The 18,155-nt window shown below is 52.9% G+C and overlaps 9 protein-coding genes across 9 annotated transcripts; 4 read left to right on the top strand and 5 right to left on the bottom strand.

The window, feature by feature from the left end:
- Positions 1–281: 281 nt before the first annotated feature.
- Positions 282–1,330, top strand: SAICODRAFT_62022 (NAD(P)-binding protein; the record flags this gene model as incomplete). The annotated part of the gene is made up of 2 exons (XM_019169883.1): positions 282–396; positions 453–1,330. 2 exons carry the CDS (start codon positions 282–284, stop codon positions 1,328–1,330), a joined length of 993 nt encoding a protein of 330 aa, XP_019021396.1.
- Positions 1,331–1,374: 44 nt separating this feature from the next.
- Positions 1,375–2,552, bottom strand: SAICODRAFT_32036 (ACYPI003934-like protein). Its single transcript, XM_019168088.1, has 2 exons — positions 2,198–2,552; positions 1,375–2,140 (listed from the first exon to the last, which is right to left on the bottom strand). Exons 1-2 carry the CDS (start codon positions 2,481–2,483, stop codon positions 1,635–1,637), a joined length of 792 nt encoding a protein of 263 aa, XP_019021395.1. The 5' UTR covers positions 2,484–2,552; the 3' UTR covers positions 1,375–1,634.
- A 288-nt stretch (positions 2,553–2,840) lies between these two features.
- On the bottom strand, positions 2,841–4,226 carry SAICODRAFT_61957 (histone deacetylase phd1; the record flags this gene model as incomplete). Its single annotated transcript, XM_019169876.1, has 1 exon — positions 2,841–4,226. The coding sequence occupies one exon, from the start codon at positions 4,224–4,226 to the stop codon at positions 2,841–2,843; it is 1,386 nt and encodes a 461-aa protein (XP_019021394.1).
- A 424-nt stretch (positions 4,227–4,650) lies between these two features.
- SAICODRAFT_61994 (uncharacterized protein) lies at positions 4,651–5,435 on the top strand (the record flags this gene model as incomplete). Its single annotated transcript, XM_019169881.1, has 2 exons — positions 4,651–4,938; positions 4,995–5,435. The coding sequence occupies 2 exons, from the start codon at positions 4,651–4,653 to the stop codon at positions 5,433–5,435; spliced, it is 729 nt and encodes a 242-aa protein (XP_019021393.1).
- Positions 5,436–5,742: 307 nt separating this feature from the next.
- SAICODRAFT_27728 (uncharacterized protein) lies at positions 5,743–8,500 on the bottom strand (the record flags this gene model as incomplete). The annotated part of the gene is made up of 2 exons (XM_019167053.1): positions 5,743–8,361; positions 8,423–8,500. 2 exons carry the CDS (start codon positions 8,498–8,500, stop codon positions 5,743–5,745), a joined length of 2,697 nt encoding a protein of 898 aa, XP_019021392.1.
- Positions 8,501–8,760: 260 nt separating this feature from the next.
- SAICODRAFT_97439 (uncharacterized protein) lies at positions 8,761–11,489 on the bottom strand (the record flags this gene model as incomplete). The annotated part of the gene is made up of 4 exons (XM_019172107.1): positions 10,903–11,489; positions 10,673–10,853; positions 10,530–10,612; positions 8,761–10,476 (listed from the first exon to the last, which is right to left on the bottom strand). The coding sequence occupies exons 1-4, from the start codon at positions 11,293–11,295 to the stop codon at positions 8,761–8,763; spliced, it is 2,373 nt and encodes a 790-aa protein (XP_019021391.1). The 5' UTR covers positions 11,296–11,489.
- A 408-nt stretch (positions 11,490–11,897) lies between these two features.
- Positions 11,898–13,568, top strand: SAICODRAFT_61963 (uncharacterized protein; the record flags this gene model as incomplete). The annotated part of the gene is made up of 1 exon (XM_019169877.1): positions 11,898–13,568. One exon carries the CDS (start codon positions 11,898–11,900, stop codon positions 13,566–13,568), a length of 1,671 nt encoding a protein of 556 aa, XP_019021390.1.
- A 56-nt stretch (positions 13,569–13,624) lies between these two features.
- Positions 13,625–15,128, bottom strand: SAICODRAFT_10072 (uncharacterized protein; the record flags this gene model as incomplete). The annotated part of the gene is made up of 4 exons (XM_019165170.1): positions 13,625–13,968; positions 14,021–14,885; positions 14,933–14,994; positions 15,053–15,128. The coding sequence occupies 4 exons, from the start codon at positions 15,126–15,128 to the stop codon at positions 13,625–13,627; spliced, it is 1,347 nt and encodes a 448-aa protein (XP_019021389.1).
- Positions 15,129–15,240: 112 nt separating this feature from the next.
- Positions 15,241–18,021, top strand: SAICODRAFT_85292 (RNI-like protein). Its single transcript, XM_019171400.1, has 2 exons — positions 15,241–16,452; positions 16,510–18,021. The coding sequence occupies exons 1-2, from the start codon at positions 15,300–15,302 to the stop codon at positions 17,781–17,783; spliced, it is 2,427 nt and encodes an 808-aa protein (XP_019021388.1). The 5' UTR covers positions 15,241–15,299; the 3' UTR covers positions 17,784–18,021.
- The last annotated feature ends 134 nt before the right edge of the window (positions 18,022–18,155 follow it).

Here is an 18,155-nt window from a genome sequence, read left to right as displayed (position 1 = left end):
GGGCTATCACATCCAGATCAAGAACCGGTGGGAGCCCACGATATCGATAGAAGTCCAATGAGCCGAAGGACGGCCCACAGTTCAGTTACGAGGAGGAATTCGATACAATAACTTCCTTCGATTCGATCTCCCCGATCCAGTCGTTGTCGATATGTGCGTAATGTTCGATTCATGACGTCATGAGCGAGCACCGTGCTCAGCGTTACAAAACCACCAAACCTCCCTTCCTCCCTCCCTTGACTACCATCGACCAAGAAACAAACAAACAGCATACACTTACAATGGAAGCAATCTTTGGCAAATCTTTCACCGCAGACGACATCCCTGACCTGGCCGGGAAGGTCTACCTCGTCACCGGTGGTGCTCAGGGTATCGGGTTCGGTACTACCTACAACCGTGCGTCTCTTTCCCCCTTCCTGGCACTGAAGGACTGCTAATACGTATGGTGATAGTCTTGAAGCACAACGCAACTAAAGTCATTATTATCTCCCGTAACCCTGAAATCGCTACCGAAGCCAAAGAAACCCTCGCAAAAGAACTCGGTCCAGACGTCCACGACCGTGTCCAGTGGATCCAATGTAACCTCTCGAACCTACCGGAGACTGACGAGGTTGCCAAAAAGATCGCGCGGAGTGAGCGTCGCTTGGATTGTATCGTTGCTAACGCCGGTATCGGAATCGACAAATATTCGATGGGTCCGAGTGGGATCGAGGAGCACATGGCTGCGAACCACTTTGGTCACTTTATCTTGATCCAGCATTTGATGCCGCTCATCAAAGAGAACAACAACAAGTTTGGAACCCCTGGACGTGTGGTAGTCACCTGTTCCGAGAACCACCGCTGGGCGAAATCCGACACCAAATTCGCGAGTGTGGATGAGTGTAACGAGGATATCGGCCCCACCTATCTCTACAATAGGGCTAAACTCGCCAACATCCTCATGGCACGTCAACTCATCAAGCACCACCTCTCAGGACCCAATCCGCCCCGTGTCTACATTAACTCGATCCACCCCGGCGTCGTCGCAACGACTCAACAACACGTCGCCGCAGATACGTACGACAAGAACGAGGGATATGGTGTCTTGCCGCATATCGCGCACGCCGTCATCCGCCCCTTCTTGAAGGATATCTTCGAAGGGTGTATCAGTGAGTGTTATGCCGCTACAAGCCCGGAGATTGAGGAGAAGGAAGTTCAGGGGAAGTACATCATGCCCCCGAACTCGATTAAGGAGGGAAGCTCGATGAGTTTGGATGAGGAGTTGGGCGATCAGTTGTGGAGGTTGTCTATCCAGGTTGTCAAGGATAAGACTGGGACAGTGTTTGAGTAAGCTTAGCATGCTGGAAAGGAAACAGGCATGGTGTACGATAGGATGGGTTAAGCATGTTTCACATTATAGAAGTGTAGTTGTATTGTGAATTCATTGCATTATGGAAAGCCTGTATGAGGTCCTTGCTCTTTCTCGTATCACGCCCCTGGCATCTTTATAGTTCTCCAAGTAACGTCCTTCCTCTACACGTATTGCTCAGAATTATCTTCAAGATCCTACTCTGTATCGGGTTTCTCTCAGCAAGCCACTGCAAAATGAACGCCCCGAGGATAGGCCAATAGCTGTCCTTGCACACACCATCCCTTCAAGCTTCTGTAACCTCCGGCGCTGCAGCCGCGGCCCTCTTTGCATCCAGATCCGCCTTCGTCAGCGCCTCCATCTTCCTAATCTCCTCCATCGTCATCCCATACCACTTATCAATCCAACAAAACAGCTGTTTATGGAATTTGATCTGTAACCCCTTCAACGTCCCTCCAATGAAACTCTCCACCTTCGTTTGGAGTCCCATCCACTTAAACTCGATTTTGAAGAGCTTGTATGCGCACATGACTGGGTCGGCGGTTTGTTGCCATCCCTCTTTCAGGGGTCCACGACCGGTTTTGGTAGAGTGGAAGAGGGCGGGGTCTTCCTCTGGCTTATAGTCCTTGGCGGGGACGGTGTCGGTGAGGATATCGACAGGGATGACTTCCCGGATTTTAAGATCTTTGGCGGAGAGGTTGTGGATGTTTTCTTGGGTTCCGGTGTCGTTTGGTGCGTGGATTGTGATACATTCGAGGGTGAAGTTCTTCTTCATGTAGCCGTTCGTGAGGACTGTACCACGCCATTAGTATCTCTTTGCAGATAATATTAATCGTAGACATGTAACACCTGTTCTGCAGTATGGATACGCATTCCAAGCTTCCTCATACACCTCCGTCGCCCCCGCCGGCAAAAAAGCCCGAAACCAACTCGGAATCTTACTCTTCAGGTGAATGACTTTCTTCGTATATTGTCCCTTCCCACTATCATTCTCGTAGGGCTCGTTGGCGAGGACTTCGATGCCTTCTCCGCCCCCGGTTTCGGATTTGGATGCTTCGGCGACGGCGTAGAGTTGGGCTACTTGGTACTCGTCGAGGGAGACGGGCATTGGAACGCGGAATTCTTTGATGAGCATTTTGATGGACTTTTAAGGGGGTAATGGGGGTGTATGCTGTTGAAGTTGGATGTTTGTGTTTTCTCGGTGTGAAGGTTAGGTTTACCGAGTGAGCACCTTGTGGGGTGAAGGTGCGCGACGTCATTCCATACCCACCTTGACTCGGTGAACATTTTGAGGGGAGTAAAGTCCGTAACGACTCATGCAATTGGGTATCACCTATTTCAATGCTCCTGTCTATTCCGCTGTACTCTCGCACCGAGCTTCTCCATTCTTTTCCAAGACCAACCAATATCATCGATCATCAGGGTATCGATACCACCCCTAAATCACAAATTCCGAATTCACGTCTGCTTCCTGTTCCCTCCTTGTTGTTCGTCAAATAACATCCTCCACCGGTTCATCATAATACTCCCCCCACCCCCTCCTCCCATCCCTATCTCCCCCCCACCTCGTTTCCTTCCCCTCCTCCCCATCCTCAACCCCATCCCTAACCCCCTCCTCCTCATCCTCCATCCACCCTCCCAGATCCCCCGGAATCTCCTGCATCTGCACACTCGGCGCAAAATTCAAATACCTCAACTGCTCCATAACCCCAACCCTCACCCCATCCAAGTACTTTCTCGTATTCCTATTCTCCACCCTTCCCGTAAGTCTCGGATGTAGCGTATAATCCGGTCCGAAGAATTCGAGATAAGGAGTTGTGGCGGGGAGGGTGGGGGAGAGTGCGGTGTCGAGGCAAATGGAGGTTTCGTAGGTCCAGCAGCGGGCGACGTTACGGACTGTGTAGCCGCCGCCGCCGAGGACGAGGGTTGGGAGGCCGAAGGATTTCACGAAGCGGACACATTCACCGTGGGCTTTGATTGAGAGGTTGAAGCAGCCGAGACGGTCGCAGCCGAGGGAGTCGGCGCCGCATTGGAGGACGATGGAGGAGGGTCGATAGGAGTTCATCACTGGTTCCAGGATGGCGCGGAAGAGGGCGATGTAGGAGTCGTCGTCGATGCCGTCGCGAAGGGGGATATTGAGGGAGTGATGGGCGCCGAGGGAGACGCCTGATTCGGAGAGGGAACCGGTACCGGGGAAAAAGTCGCCGTTGTATTTGTGGAAGGAGAGGGTCATTACCCTGTCTGTGGAGTAAAAGGCTTCTTGGACTCCGTCGCCGTGGTGGAGGTCGATGTCGATGTATAACACCCTTGGATGATATCGTAATAAATTCAGAATGGCGAGGACGATATCGTTGACGTAACAAAACCCCGACGGCTCGAATTTCTTTGCGTGGTGTAACCCCCCGCTCCAATTAATCGCAATATCAGCTTCGCCTGTCGCTAGTTTCCGCGCAGCGTCGAGGGATGCCCCAGCGTAAGTCTGACAAAACTCATACATCCCATCAAAGATGGGACAATCGTCCCCAATATTGAACTTCGGGAACATCCCCGCCATGCCCTCCGCATTGGCCGGCGTGACCCTCTTCAAGAAATCCAAATACTCGCTCGCATGGAAATTCTGTAGTTCCTCATATGTCGCCTTCCGAGGTTTGTAGATCGACATTTTGTGGTGGAGGCCGTAGCCGAGGACGAGGTGGTTTGTGAGGGTGAGGCGGTGGGGTTTCATGGGGTGACGTTCGCCAAAGTGGTAGTTTCCGACAGATTCATCGTGGTGGTAGGTTACTTTTAGTTTTTGGGGGGCGGTGCGGTAGGAGGTGTGGTCGTAGGGTGGGGGAGTGGATTTGGCGGAGACCGAGATGGTCGGTTCTTCGTACGCCATGGTTGGCTGGAGTTATGGAGGGTATCCTAAGTATGGTTTAGATGCTGTGAAAGAACGGTGGATGGCTTCTTGAAGGTGCTGGAGGTTGATTGATTCTTCGTTACATGGACGGCGGCGGTTGATCTCTCGGCGGTGTATTGCATGAGGCCTGCAACGTTATGCATCCTGCAGAACCTCACCACCAAGAAACCTCAGAACACCGTGAGATCAGTCTGGAAAATACCGTCTTCGAAGCCCTCTAGACACTATTCGAGAGCTCTATACATCAACACCAAACGAACTATCACTGAGAGTGATCCGTTGAGAGCAGTCGCCACTGTTACGTACTTCTGGACCACGTGATCACCTCTCTTGAACGACTTTGAGAGCGTTTCAACCTTCAAGAGACTTGAGAAATCTCCTAATCAACATCCAATAACACGCCATGGACGCCGGCGAAGTCCTAACGGACTATATCTCCTCCCTCGACAACCTCCCCCTCGAAGTCCAACACATCTTCTCCGAACTCCGCGCAAAAGAACTCCGCCTCACCGAAGTCCGCAAAAAGATAAACAACCGAGACCAAGCAATCCACAAACACATCCGAGCAAATGGGAGTTTGGTGGAGTTTCCGAAAGAGGGTGTGTATTATCAGAAGATTCGGGAGGGGTATGAGATGGCGTTGAAGGTGCAGGAGGAGAAGTGTGCGTTGGCTAATAAAGCTATGCTCCTTGTACGTCCCCAGTACTCGACTCCTCTTACGCAAGGCTAATGTGACCATGACCATAGTTGGACCGTCACCTGAAGGCATTGGACACAGACATCAAGAAACTCCAAGTCGATGGCGCCCTCCCCTCAACCGCCCCCCTCGTCCCACCAACTCTCCTCCCCACCTCCTCATCCTCACGCCCTTCAATATCCCACTCCCACCATACTCCTTCCCACAGCGTTTCTCACCGCCCCCAAGCCCCCACCCACGGACGCCCCCCAACTCCCCCATCCCCAGATCCCGACTCCGACCCCGAAGACGCCGCAGGAAACGAAGATAATTCGACATACTGTTTCTGTAACCAAGTCTCTTATGGAGAGATGGTTGCGTGCGACGCGAAGGATTGTCCGAGGGAGTGGTTTCATTATGGGTGTGTGGGGTTGAAGGCGCCGCCGGTTGGGAAGTGGTATTGTTCGGATTGTTTGGTGAAGAGGCAGAATGCGAGGGGTGGGCGAAGATAAGATAATATCGAGCTCGTTGCATTTGGGAATCTTTGGGGTGGGAGCATTTCAGCAGAAGGAAATCATTATTCATCCTTTTTCAGTAGCTATCAAAAAGAAAATAGCCTGCAAATGCCAATGTTTGCATTCATAATCACCATACATGTAGGCGGCGGGTATAACGGGGGTTTTCCTGGCATCCTGACATGAACACCTGTACCCAGCCGTGTATCCATACTCGAACCAGAACCAATCCAAAAAGAAAGTTGAACACCAAACGCTGCCATGCCAATACATACTTCACTCATCTTATCGTGTATCTTTTTTGTTAAAATCCACTCCACTGACCCACACTATCGAACGACTGTGGTCTCTGCTGTGGCTGCTGCTGCTGCTGTTGATGCTGCACATCCCCATCCTGCGGCGCAGCACTCCACCCCATCATCGACCTCATCTCCTCCATACTCGGCGTCCCACCCTCCCCCTGATCAACCCCCACCGTCCCCCGATACAGCGTACTCGTCAACATCTCCGGAATTTCATCCTGGTACCCGTGTAAACTCCCACCCACACTCGACATGTATTCGTCCCATTTTGTCCAAGAGAAGGGGAGCATGCCGCCCCCCATTCCGCCGCCGGTGAAGGAGGGTGCCGCGGGTTGCGCGGGCACTGGGTCGGGGTGGTTGGGGTTGTGGGTGGGTGGGGTTAGATCGGGAGTTTCGGGGAGTTTGCGGCGGTATTGGTCTAAGCTCGCTTCGATCGATTGAGTTGTTCCGAATGGACTTGAAGAAGCCATGTTCGGCGGATATGACGAAGCCTGTAGGAGCCGCTGATTCGCTTGCCGCAATTCTTGGTTCCATGCCGGGGTCTTTGCCGTCGACAGACGGCCAACAGAGCTTGAACCAGTCTGCCCATCAGTGCTCTCACTCGAATTCGCTCTGGTCGCAGGCGTGAAGCTGAAGTCCATCATGATCTCCGACCCACCAGGTCCCGTCCTCAACCCCGCACTACTCGCCCCACTTCCAAAAGGCAACGGCGGCCCCTGCCCATGTCCACTTTTCTGCCCTACCCCTCCCTTATCCGACTTCTCAACATACTGCACAGTAGCCTTTGTCAAGACCGTAATAACCTCCCTCATCTTGTTCGCAGCCTTCAACCTCTTCCCAATCTCCGACAACAAATTCTTCACCATATCCATCTCCCGTTTCGTTTGATCGATCGTCTCGGGTTTGAGGTGTCCCTGCTTTTCCCAGAGGGAGTAGAGGATCGTGAAGGCTGCGAGCATGTGGATGGAGATTGTGTGCCAGGATGAGTCGACCATGCCGTGGAGGCGTTGGTGGTCGCGGATGCGGATTATGGTGCGGGAGGATTCGGCGCAGAGTGCGAGGCTTGCGGCGCTGAATTGGGGGGAGGGGGAGAGGGCGAGGGAGGGGTGTCGGATGAGTATTTGGAGTTCGTGGTAGGCGACGATGATACTGGCCGCTTGGTGGAACAAGGCTTGGGTCTCTGGGCTTTCGCGTTCGTTGTACACCAGATAGGGCGGAATGCCCGCTTTCGCTTCCTTCATCTCCTTTTCCAATCCCTCGACCAAGGAGACATACGTCTGCCTACTCGGTCTCTGCACGCTATAAAGTCGTTCCGCAACTCGACCACCGATAACCACAATTTTATGGATTTCCTTCGCTGGAGCGAGCCGGGAAATGGTATGAGGTGGTTGCCGTGGGTACGACAGATTCGTCGAGGTGAAATATTCGTCATCTTCGCAAGTCGGTGGGTTCACGTTGTAATCTGGTTCCTTCAGCGCCATGGGCCTGCCCAAGGAGTTTGCGATGAGGCGATCGATACTCAGTACGGCGTAGAAAACCCTTTTCCTAATTTCTTTGTCGAGAGGTAGGTAGTAGTTCCCTACTGAATCAAGACGGTGCAGGCCCAACTCCACAGCCATCCCAGCTGAGAGACGTGATAGGTACCACAAGCCCCCCGCCTTGGTCTTTTGTCGTAAGTACACCAACATCAACATCAACGCTTGCAAATGCTCCAGAGCCGGCTCATGGAACAACTGGTCAAAGTACGGGATAGCTCTGCCAGCGAAGACTTGATCGCCATCCAAATTCGTCGCAATAATCGCAAACACCATATTGTACTGAAACATGAAGGGGACAGTCGGTACATAGTCGGGTGTAGAGTACATCTTGTCCAACTCGTCGTAGAACGTCTTGGCGTGGAGGATCGGCATAAATGTATGCACATTCTCGAAATACGCATCAACGAACTGGTATGCAATATCTCTCGGCGGCAACTCTGGTTTGCCAACATATAGAGAGGGTCCATTCCGCAGCCGACCCCATACAGAAGCGGCCTCCGTTCCGACGTTCAGGTTAAGATCCGAGACATCGACGTCGACGCCAAGAGTCGTGGACGCTGCCTCACGAAGCGAATTGAGAATGAGAAACCCGCTGGAACGACCAGGATGCGGACCGCCTTCGCGGAAAGCCATGTTATCTGCGGCATAGATATCCGACTCGGCGAGTATGCCGTTGGGGTAATATGGCATGTCATCCCCACCACGTGCGGCTCCGGCTCCAGTTGCCGTACTGGATTTCTCCCTCCACGCATCAGGCCTTGGGCTAGACGACGTCTCATCCGCTCCCCTCTTATTGGGAGTCTTCTCGCTTCCACCTTCCTCGCCTATACTCAATTCGCTCACAGGAGGTGGTAGTTGGATATTCGGGTCACGCTCACGCAGCATACCCTCCAACAACCCAATCCTGTCTTTGAGGTCCTGCACATACGCCAACTTGCGCTCCAACGTCTCCACGTATCCACGCGGGACAGCTTTTTTGGTGATACGGTCGGTCGCTGTACATGTCACGTTCGCGACGAGACAAGGCGTACAAGACGGTAAAGCACCATCACACTTGATCTTGCGTCCTCGACATCGGTCGCACTGTAGTCCCACCCATCAGTATCAACACGCATATACTCCGAGGGATAGAGGGTAAACGTACAGCCTGTCCAGTCCTCTTGATTTTCTGGCGCTTTGTTGGCGGATCAAACGGGTCGTCCTCTTGGAAAGACTCGGCCATTCTTGACGGGAGCAGCCGAGTTGACGATGCCGTTGTTTGTTTGGTGTATGGGTCGTAGCTTAAGCTTCGGGAGTTGCCGCGCCGTCACCTGCCTTGTGTGGGGAAGCATGTGCAATTGGGGTCGCCTATAAATAGTAACACCATGGAAACTCAGAAACTCAGAAACGCAGAAACGCAGAAACGCAGAAACGCAGAAACGCAGAAACGCAGAAACGCAGAAACGCCGTGCCCTATCCTCCTTTATAATTGCTCCTCCATCTTCACCTTTGATCATCCAGCAACTCCCGCCTCTGCGCATAAAACCTCCTCAACAACTTCTGTCTCTCCGCACTCGTCATCTCCAGCACCCTCAACGCAAACTCCTCCCTTCCTTCTCCATCCAGACTATACCCCTCAGCCAAAGCCATACTATTAAACTGCCTCATCGCAACATCCCTCGGGACATTCCCGACCTGATACTTATCCTGATCCCCACTCGCTTGTAGATAGGCCGGCTTCGAGGCAAGAGCGTCATTATCCGCTGCCGTCGCAGCAGCTTTCGAGATCTTCGCCTCCAACTCCGACGGACCAATGATCTCCGAGTTGTTATGCGTATACTCCACCCCAACCTCCGACAAAATCGCAGTCACCGGGTCAACCGTCCTCTTCCGATACACAGCATCCTCATTCCCCGTCTCTAGCAATTTCGCAATCTGACTCGTCCCAGACGTCCCATCCTCATCAGCTCCTTCCTGCTGATCAGCATCACCGACATTCATATCTGCGATATCATACTGCTGCTCCCTCACATTCGTCTTATTCACGATGCCCTTCAAGAGCATACGCCCCGAGTCATACGTAAACATGTTCCCCAACCCAAATAACTCGCCCTGTCGTCCCTCGGCGCCCATGACACCCTTGAAATACCTCCGCTCCTCACTGGCTTCGTACCCGATATTCGCCTGTTGCTGCTTGTAGATTTGACGGGCATAAACGTTCTCCTCGATCGTACCCGCCGAGATGAGACGGTATACCTCCACATCCCTCAACTGCCCAATCCTAAACGCCCGATCCTGCGCCTGCAAGTCATGCGCCGGGTTCCAATTCGGATCAAATATCACAACCTTGTTTGCGGAGACGATATTCAACCCCACGCCCCCCGCCTTCGTCGAGATCAAAAACGCAAACTGGTGCGGGTCGGAGTTGAATTTGTCGACGACGTCTGTCCGCGCATCGAGGGGCATTGAGCCATCGAGGTAGCAGTAGGTGTAGTGTAACCTCATCATCAAATCATTCAACATCCCCAATAGCCGTGTCGAGTACGAGAAGATGAGGACTTTGGACCCTTCGGCATACCAATGCGCCAACAACTTCTCCAACACCTTCCATTTCCCACATAGCTCTGGATCAGCAGAATTAATGATGGACTCACGTCTCATCAACTCTTTGTGTCTGTGCGGTAAGCACTCCTCCAGTATCCTCGCATCCCGAGCCCGTGCATCATCCGTATCTTCATTCCTCGGGATGATGAGCGCGAGATGATTCGCCAATTTCTGGATCTGAACCATATACGGAAAAATGAGTTGCTGCAACGTTAACCCCGCCCTCGTGGTACGATGGCAACACTGACTCCTCGCCATCCCACTCCCACACTCGCATTTATCCCCACGTCGGATAATGAAATCGACATCCTCCGTATCCAGCAAATTCTGGTACGCCTCTTTTTGTGTTTCCGTCAGAGGGCAAAACACGACTCTATCAACTTTCTTCGGCAACTGATCCGCAATCAACTTCTTCGTTCGTCGAATGAGAAACCGTGGGAGGAGGTTCGTCTTCAACTGCCACGCAACCTTCCGTGCTTTCGCGAGTTGTGCATTCGTCGCATCATGAGACTGCCCGATCTTGAGCGGTTCAGAGATTGTGCGTTTCCATGCACTTATGTCTGGGAGGGTAGATGGTGCTGCCCAATTCAAAAGGGCCCAAAGTTCTTCGTAGTTCTGTAGGGGAAACAGTCAACATCCTTTACGAAGAATAAAGGAGATTCTCCTACGTTCTGGATCGCAGTTCCGGTAAGTCCGATCCGTGTATGTGAGTTGACCATGTTCATAGCCTTCGTGACCTCCGACTGGCTTTCTGTAAAGAAGACTGCGAGTTAGCGTATCATCGTGAAAGTCCTCGCTCATCTTGACTTACCCTTGATAATATGACACTCATCCGCGATGCAGACATCCCAATACACTTGGTTGATCCTCTCCTCGTTCATCTTGTACGTGGTATACGTCGTAATCAACACCTCCAGCCTCCCAGCCTTGGCCGCAGCCAACTCAGCGTCCTTTTTGTCACCGTGATATTTGCCAAAGTGCCACCATCCCCACTGTTCGCAGCCATTAGCCGGGACTGCTGACGCCGAGAATGTTACGAACCGTATCAAGCTCTCTCATCCAATTACTAATCAACGTCCCAGGACAAACAATCAAAACCCTCGGATACCCCCTTCCCCCACCCCTCATCTTCCTCATCAACTTCCTATCCCGCTCATCCCCCTTCTTCCCAAACACCGCCGTCAGAAACGCGACGACCTGTACCGTCTTGCCCAAACCCATGTCGTCGCCCAATATCCCACCGGTGTGGGAGGCGAATTTGGAGTACATGAATTGTGCGCCGTCGAGTTGGTAGTCGCGGAGGTATTGGGCCATTGGGGCGGGGATTGAACCGTGGGGATGGAGGGGGACGGAGGCGTAGAGGGCGGGTGGGGTGGAGTTGGGAAAGTGGGGTCGTTGGGGGTAAGGGAGGTCGAGGTCGGAGTCGGAGTACATGTCGAGGTAGTCGTTGAACTTGGTGACGCGTTGAGATGTCTTTTGGCGTTTCGGGAGGGAGAATGAGGAGGACTCTCCAGCTGGATGGTCTGAGCGTTTCTCCCTTTTCACCTCCGTCACCGGCTTGCCATTGACAGCCGTCTTTTGGCGGTTTGGGAAGGAGGAGAAGGACTCTCCAGTTGACACCGGACGTCTCTCCTTCTTCACCGCCTTGGAACTGACTGTCCGCGTTCTCGACCGTGCTTTGAGTTTACCCGCTTCTGCAGCTTCCCTCCTTGCCTTCGCAAGAGCGTCATCCTCCTCCTCATTGTCAGACCACAAGATCTTTTCTCGTCCTGTAAGCCATTAGCAGCAGACCAGGACTGGCGTTACATAGTCCGTACCATCTTCCGTCACCTTCGTCTTTGTCATCACCCTCTCCCTGGTCACCAACTCCAAGTCCGAGTCCTCCCCGCTGTCGTCCATGTCCAGTCTCTTGTCGATTACCGAATTTGGTGTATCGTCGTTACAGGCAACTGGCTGTAATATACGTGCACGTGACGCCGTACCGCGACCGTCGCGCTCGTACAAACAGAACTCTAACCACCAAGACTTCGAGAAAAATGTCTGATCGGTATAGCAGAAGGGACGAATATACGGGCGGCTCTTCAAGAGATCACAGGCGCCGTTCAAGATCGCCGGGATATGACTCTGGCTCCGGGCGTTCGGCGCGACGTCCATTGCCGACGTACGATGACTACGACCGCCGCCGCCGTCTCCAAGAGGAAACACAGCAAGACACTTACCGTGCTCGTAACGACGCCCGCGACTACAAAGCTCACCGCATGGAAGAACAGTCACGCTACCAACAAATGCGCGAAGCCGAACAATCCCGCGAATGGGTCGAAAAAGAAGACGACTTTGTCCTCAAACAAGCCAAAAAACGCTCCGCAATCCGTATCAAAGAAGGTCGCGGAAAAGCTATCGATCTTCTGACCGTCATGCTCGCCATCGTCGAACGCAGCGGAGACGCCGCGGCGGATTGGGAAGAAGAGGAATTGGGTGCGGGGATGGAGGTACAGATCCGCGAACCGGGCGGTGTAATTGAGGAGTTGGGGAAGAAGGAGTTGGAGGAGATGTGTGAGGATGTGGAACAGTTTAGGAAGTTGGAGCGGTCGAGGAGTTCGGCGGAGTACTGGAAGGCGATTGCGACATTGGGAAGGGAGAGGCTGAAGATGATGAGCGCGTCGTCGTATGATTCCTCGGGACGGGCGATTGCGCCGGTGCAGTCTGATATAGATCAGCTGTTGTCAAAGAAGGATTATGATGCGCTTTGTACGTTGGAGTTGCAGATTGAGAAGAAGCTGTCGAGTAGAGAACCTATCGACGTGGACTACTGGACGGCCCTGCTAAAGAGTCTCACTGTTTGGAAGGCAAAAGCAAGACTGAAGAGGATGTACGACAAAATCGCTGACGCACGTGTCGAAAGACTACGAATTAGAGAAAGCGTCGAAGCACGGAGGGTAGAAGACGAACTGCGACAGGAGATAGCAAACTTGGGCGAACTGAAAGCACCCGAGTTCGTGAATGTCATGGACCCAGAGCCAGCATTGAAGATCGCATACGACGACCGCAACCTTCCCGTCGTCGACGAAGTCGACTACCGTCTCAACCTCCTCAAATCCCGCGAAGCCGTCAAAGAGGCCCGCTTCATCGCCAAGAAGCCCATCGCCCTGCCACAACCTACCGAATCCAAACCAATCGCTGCACCAACCTCTACAAACGCCTCCTTCGCAACCCAGCTCTACAACCACGAAGCCGCAAAAGGCGAACGCGACGGCGAAGAACCCTTCAACACCGACATCGCCCTCCCCTCCTCCTCCACACACCCCTGGTCCTCCACCCACACCCCCCGCAAACCCCTCTACTTCAACCGCGTCCAACTCGGCTTCGAATGGAACAAATACAACCAAACCCACTACGACGCCGATAACCCCCCACCCAAAGTCGTGCAAGGGTATAAATTCAATATCTTTTATCCAGAGTTGGTGGATATGACGAAAGCGCCCACGTACGTCATTGAAAGAAATGGGAAGAAGAGGGGGACTGTTGAGGATGATGGGATGTGTGTTATTAGGTTTAAGGCTGGGGCGCCGTATGAGGATGTTGCGTTTAGGATCGTGGATAAGGATTGGGATTATAGTGCGAGGAGGGATAGGGGGTTTAAGAGTAGTTTTGATAAGGGGGTTTTGCAGTTGCATTTTCACTTCAAGAAGGTGTTCTACAGGAAGTAGGCTCGAGGATGTGGAGGATCATGGTAGTGTTCTTGAGCTAGATTAATGGCATGGGTCTACCAATCTGATTCTACTTTCCCGAGATAGTACATCGGCAAGAATGTAATCATATCCCCCCAAACATTCGCCGCAAACGCTCCCTTCTGGAACTGACTCGCAAACTTGACATCCACCAACCCCGTCGTCGGACCATTAATCAGCCCAATTGGGTACGCAATCGAATACGGTACGTCGGACAGTGTGGCGACGGCTGGATTTACGCACATCAACGCTGGTCGCGAAGTCGGGTCGGAGAAGTTGATGATCATGCGTTCGCCGGTGGGGTCGATGGCGAAGGACTTGACGCCGCCGCCGGTTACGTCGGATTTTGGTGTTTCTATGATGCGGAGTTGACGGTAGACTGTACGATGTGTTAGCACAACTCGCCATGAGAAGGCTGATAACTCTCGTACTTGTTTTACTGGTCAAAGTATGTGAAGGGTTGATGTATACCACCCTGACATGGGGATCATCGACGACGGAGTACAACATGGTTCGTCCATCAGAAAGCCATGCGATGGTTCCAATCTGGCCCTTTGTCGGGATCTTTGTCCTCGCACCGACATCCAGTCTTGGACCCGCGATGGCTACGGGGATAAGCTGAACGGCCCGGGCCGTACCCACCGCGAGGAATCTTGATGTAGGTGCCCATGCTAATGTGGAGGATGGTGCAAGGGAGATCAGTTGGGTCTCGTTCATGACCGTGTTGTGAACCCACGTTCCGGATGATGTAGTAGAGATAGCAAGCCAGTGTCCGCATGGTGAAAACTCCAACCCAGATACGGCGCCAATTCGGTCTTGAAAGCGTGTTGGGAGGAGCTGGATACGTTCTGCGTATCCGTGGTTCTTGTTCTTGTGTTCTGGCCCGAGGTCGAGGGTCCAGATGCATACATCGCCATTCCTCATTCCAGCCGCCAGCTTGTTCGCGCCGGAGAATGTAATTGCGGTTACCAACGAGGTTGTGTTCGGTGGTGTCAGGTGATACGAGAACCATTGTCGTGTTCGAAGGTCATAGAAGTAGATTCCGCCACCTTTGGACGAATGTGCCACGGCAAGGATGGGGAGGGAAGGGTGGAATGCAACGTGACTGAGTGAAGTTGTGATTGCTTTGGGCTTTGGTAGAGGGGTGGTTGCCCAGATTGATGCTGGTGTACGGAAATAGTCAGCGATGATCGCTGCTGTTCTGTTGAACCATGATCCTGCTGACGGGTCGAGGATCACGCGGGAGCGGTGTGTTTGTGACGTAAAGGGCAGCGAAAGAGTAGGATAAATGGTGGGCTGTCACATCGTTAGCAACAAGAGCTCGAGAAAAATAGAACCCATACCTCCTCGCGCAGAATTTTCTGTCGAACGGCCTGCTGGTCGGTGGTTTTCTCCACAGCATTGACTGTAAACAGACGCCTGGTCAGCCAACTGAGCTCGTTCCTTCGAGCAAGCCGACATACGGATCTCCTCGCGGACCTCGGCCAGCGTAGCACCCGCTTGAACTTCCAACTGATCCAACGGCAGAGCCTTCTCCATCGTTCTTGCGTCTCTTTTTCGTTTCTGGGCAGGCTCCTCCATCGCAACTGCAGCTGTCTCTGACCTGCGTCCCACGCGCGACGGTACGACCCCCCGCCGTTTGACGAAAGAACGACTGAACGACTGAACGACTGAACGATCGAGAGTTGAAGGCGACGGGAAAGCAATGAGATGAGGAAGGCAAGCGTTACGCAGCGCGCACCGGCGCAAGGCCAACCCCACGGGCCAAAGATCAGTCATGTCCCAGCTCGCCCTTCGCTCCTACGTCACTCCTCTTCATATAGCCGAGCAAGTACCCCCACACCCGAGGGTCCGGCCGATATACCCAACGATATCCTCGATTCACTGAGAGCGTTTCCTTTGTTCCAGTCTGCGCCTGCCGAGTTTCTCCAGAACATCGCGACGAGGCTGCGCACGCACGTATTCGCAGCGCAAGATGAGATCATCCAGGAAGGCGAAACGGCGAAGGCTATGTACTTTATTATGAGAGGCGCGGTGAACGTAACGAGTAAGGATGGCGAAAGTGTCTATGCAGAGCTCAAAGCAGGCGCTTTCTTTGGTGAAATCGGGATCCTGTTCAATGTCCCACGCACGGCGCGCATCGTCGCAACTACGAGATGTCTCTTGGTTGTGCTCAGAGCGGACGATTTGCGCAAAGTCCTACCACGCTATCCTGATATCGAAAAATCAATCCGCTACGAAGCCGATGAACGCTGGGCGTTGCTAAACCAGCTCAAACAGCGACGCGTGAGTACCATCTCAGCATCATTTATTAGTATACGTGAAAGCGTTTTGTCGCTCGACATGTTCCGAAACCTACCAGACGATATTCTACACCAAATTTGCTTGTCCGTCACGCCACACACCTTCAGACCTTTTACTCCGATCGTGCAGCAAGGAACCAACGGTACCGAACTCTTCTTCATCCTGAGCGGCCAGGTCGAAGTTGTCGACGAAACGAACCAGAAAACCCTAGCCCGACTGACCGCAGGCCAGTACTTCGGCGAACTAGCAATCCTAGGCTTATCCGAACGTCGTACAGCCACAGTTCGTACAGTCAACGCCGTAGACTGCCTCGTCCTCGGCCAAGAAGAATTCCGGAAATGTCGTGAACTACACCCCACAATCTGGCGCGCCATCGAGGAAGTCGCAAAAGAACGCATGAACGAGACGCGACGAGACTTTCCACTCCTTACTCCTCCGCAGTCGACACAGCCTCTGGCACCATCGGCGACGATACTGAAGACGGATGCGGATCCGCTTGCGCCGCCACCGATGGAGACGAGGGTTTTGAGGAGGTCGAGTTTGGCGCCGCCGGATAGTAGTGAAGCCGTACAACCTCCACCGACGTCAACCATGGCACCATCCGGCGCAGACGTAGGTGTGGTAGCTCCTGATTCGCGCGGGAGAGCAAAGGTGTTGCGACAAAGATCGACTCTGCTATCACACGCCGCCGGGAATAAGCGCCCACGGTTCCGCCGGCGATCATCTGCGGTCACCTCAGCAGAAATCGTACCAAGAGTATTGAAAACAGAGAGTGATAACACAGGCCTGTTGCCTCGAGGAATCCTGGAGAAGATATTCATGTACTTGGATTTGCCTGAGATGATGCATGCGCGCCAGGTCTGTAGATCTTGGTCGCATATTCTCGCGGCTTCGCCTGCACTTCTTCCAGTTCTGGATTTGGGTCTCTACAATCGGAAGATCACAGACACCTCCATCGGTCCAATCCTCGCCTTTGCGCAGAACCGCCCAAAACACGTCATCGTGAGGAACTGTTTCCACCTTACGGATATTGGGTTCAAGGCCTTGTCGGCTGCATGTGCTTCGAACGCCGTGACGTGGAATATGGCCAGTGCGTGGGATATCTCGAGCTCTGCCATCGTCGATGTTGCGCAGCGCGCGAAAGGTCTAGAGGAAGTTGATTTCGGCAACTGTCGGAGAGTCGGAGACGCAGTACTGGCGAGAGTCGTGGGTTGGGAGATACCGACTGTACCATCATCACTCGGATCAGGAGGAGTGGTGATAGACACGAAGAAGTCAACGAACAATTACGTTGGGTGTCCGAAGCTGTCAAAGATCAACTTGAGCTACTGCAAGCATATCACAGATCGGTCAATGATGCATCTTGCTACGCATGCTTCGTCGCGTCTGGAAACGTTGAAGTTGACGCGTTGTACGAGTATCACGGATGCTGGGTTTCAAGCATGGTCAATGACGAGGTTCACGCGTTTGAGGGAGCTGATATTGGCGGATTGCACGTTCTTGACGGATAGTTCGATTGTGTTTCTGACTACGGCTGCACCGTTATTGCAGCATCTCGACCTGTCATTCTGTTGTGCTTTGAGTGATGTCGCAGTGGAAGTGCTGTCATTAGGCCTGCCAAGACTCGAATACTTGAACCTCGCTTTCTGCGGAAGCGCGGTTTCCGACGCCAGTATGAGAGCAATCGGCTTACACCTCGGTAACCTTCGGGAACTCAGCGTACGAGGCTGCGTCCGAGTCATGGCACCTGGGGTCGAAAGTGTCGTCGATGGATGCTGGCAATTGCAGAGACTGAACGTCAGCCAGTGTCGCAATTTGTTATCTTGGGTACGAGGCGGTGGGATTGAGAGGTATACGGAAATGGGGAAACGGGTCGAATTTGTGCTCTGAGTAATAGGCATATTGGGAAGGTGGGGTGTCATATTGAGTTGGTTATTTAACATCGGTAGCTGTTCGTGGGGTGTTCTTTTTCGGAATCGGCTACTGGACAGGGCACTGGAGGAACACATATCATGTACGCTTGAATTTTTATCGATATCAGTTAGTCCATAGTATCTCTTATCATCAATCATAACTTATGCAACACCCGTCGTTACATCCACTTGATCAGACACACGAAGAGTTACATGCTTAGGTAGTACAGCATCCACTTCCACATGATGATGGTAATTTCGGTGTCGCTGTCAACTCGATCATGAGCGGGAGAAAACATTGATTGCAACGCGCAACTTTTCTCCGCGAGCGAACCGAACTCTCTGCGGC

The sequence above is a fragment of the Saitoella complicata genome (assembly GCF_001661265.1).
Source record: "Saitoella complicata NRRL Y-17804 unplaced genomic scaffold SAICOscaffold_27, whole genome shotgun sequence".
Taxonomy (NCBI): domain Eukaryota; kingdom Fungi; phylum Ascomycota; class Saitoellomycetes; order Saitoellales; family Saitoellaceae; genus Saitoella; species Saitoella complicata.
The sequence above is the reverse complement of the archived record's forward strand: the minus strand, read 5'-3'. Positions and strand labels throughout refer to the sequence as shown.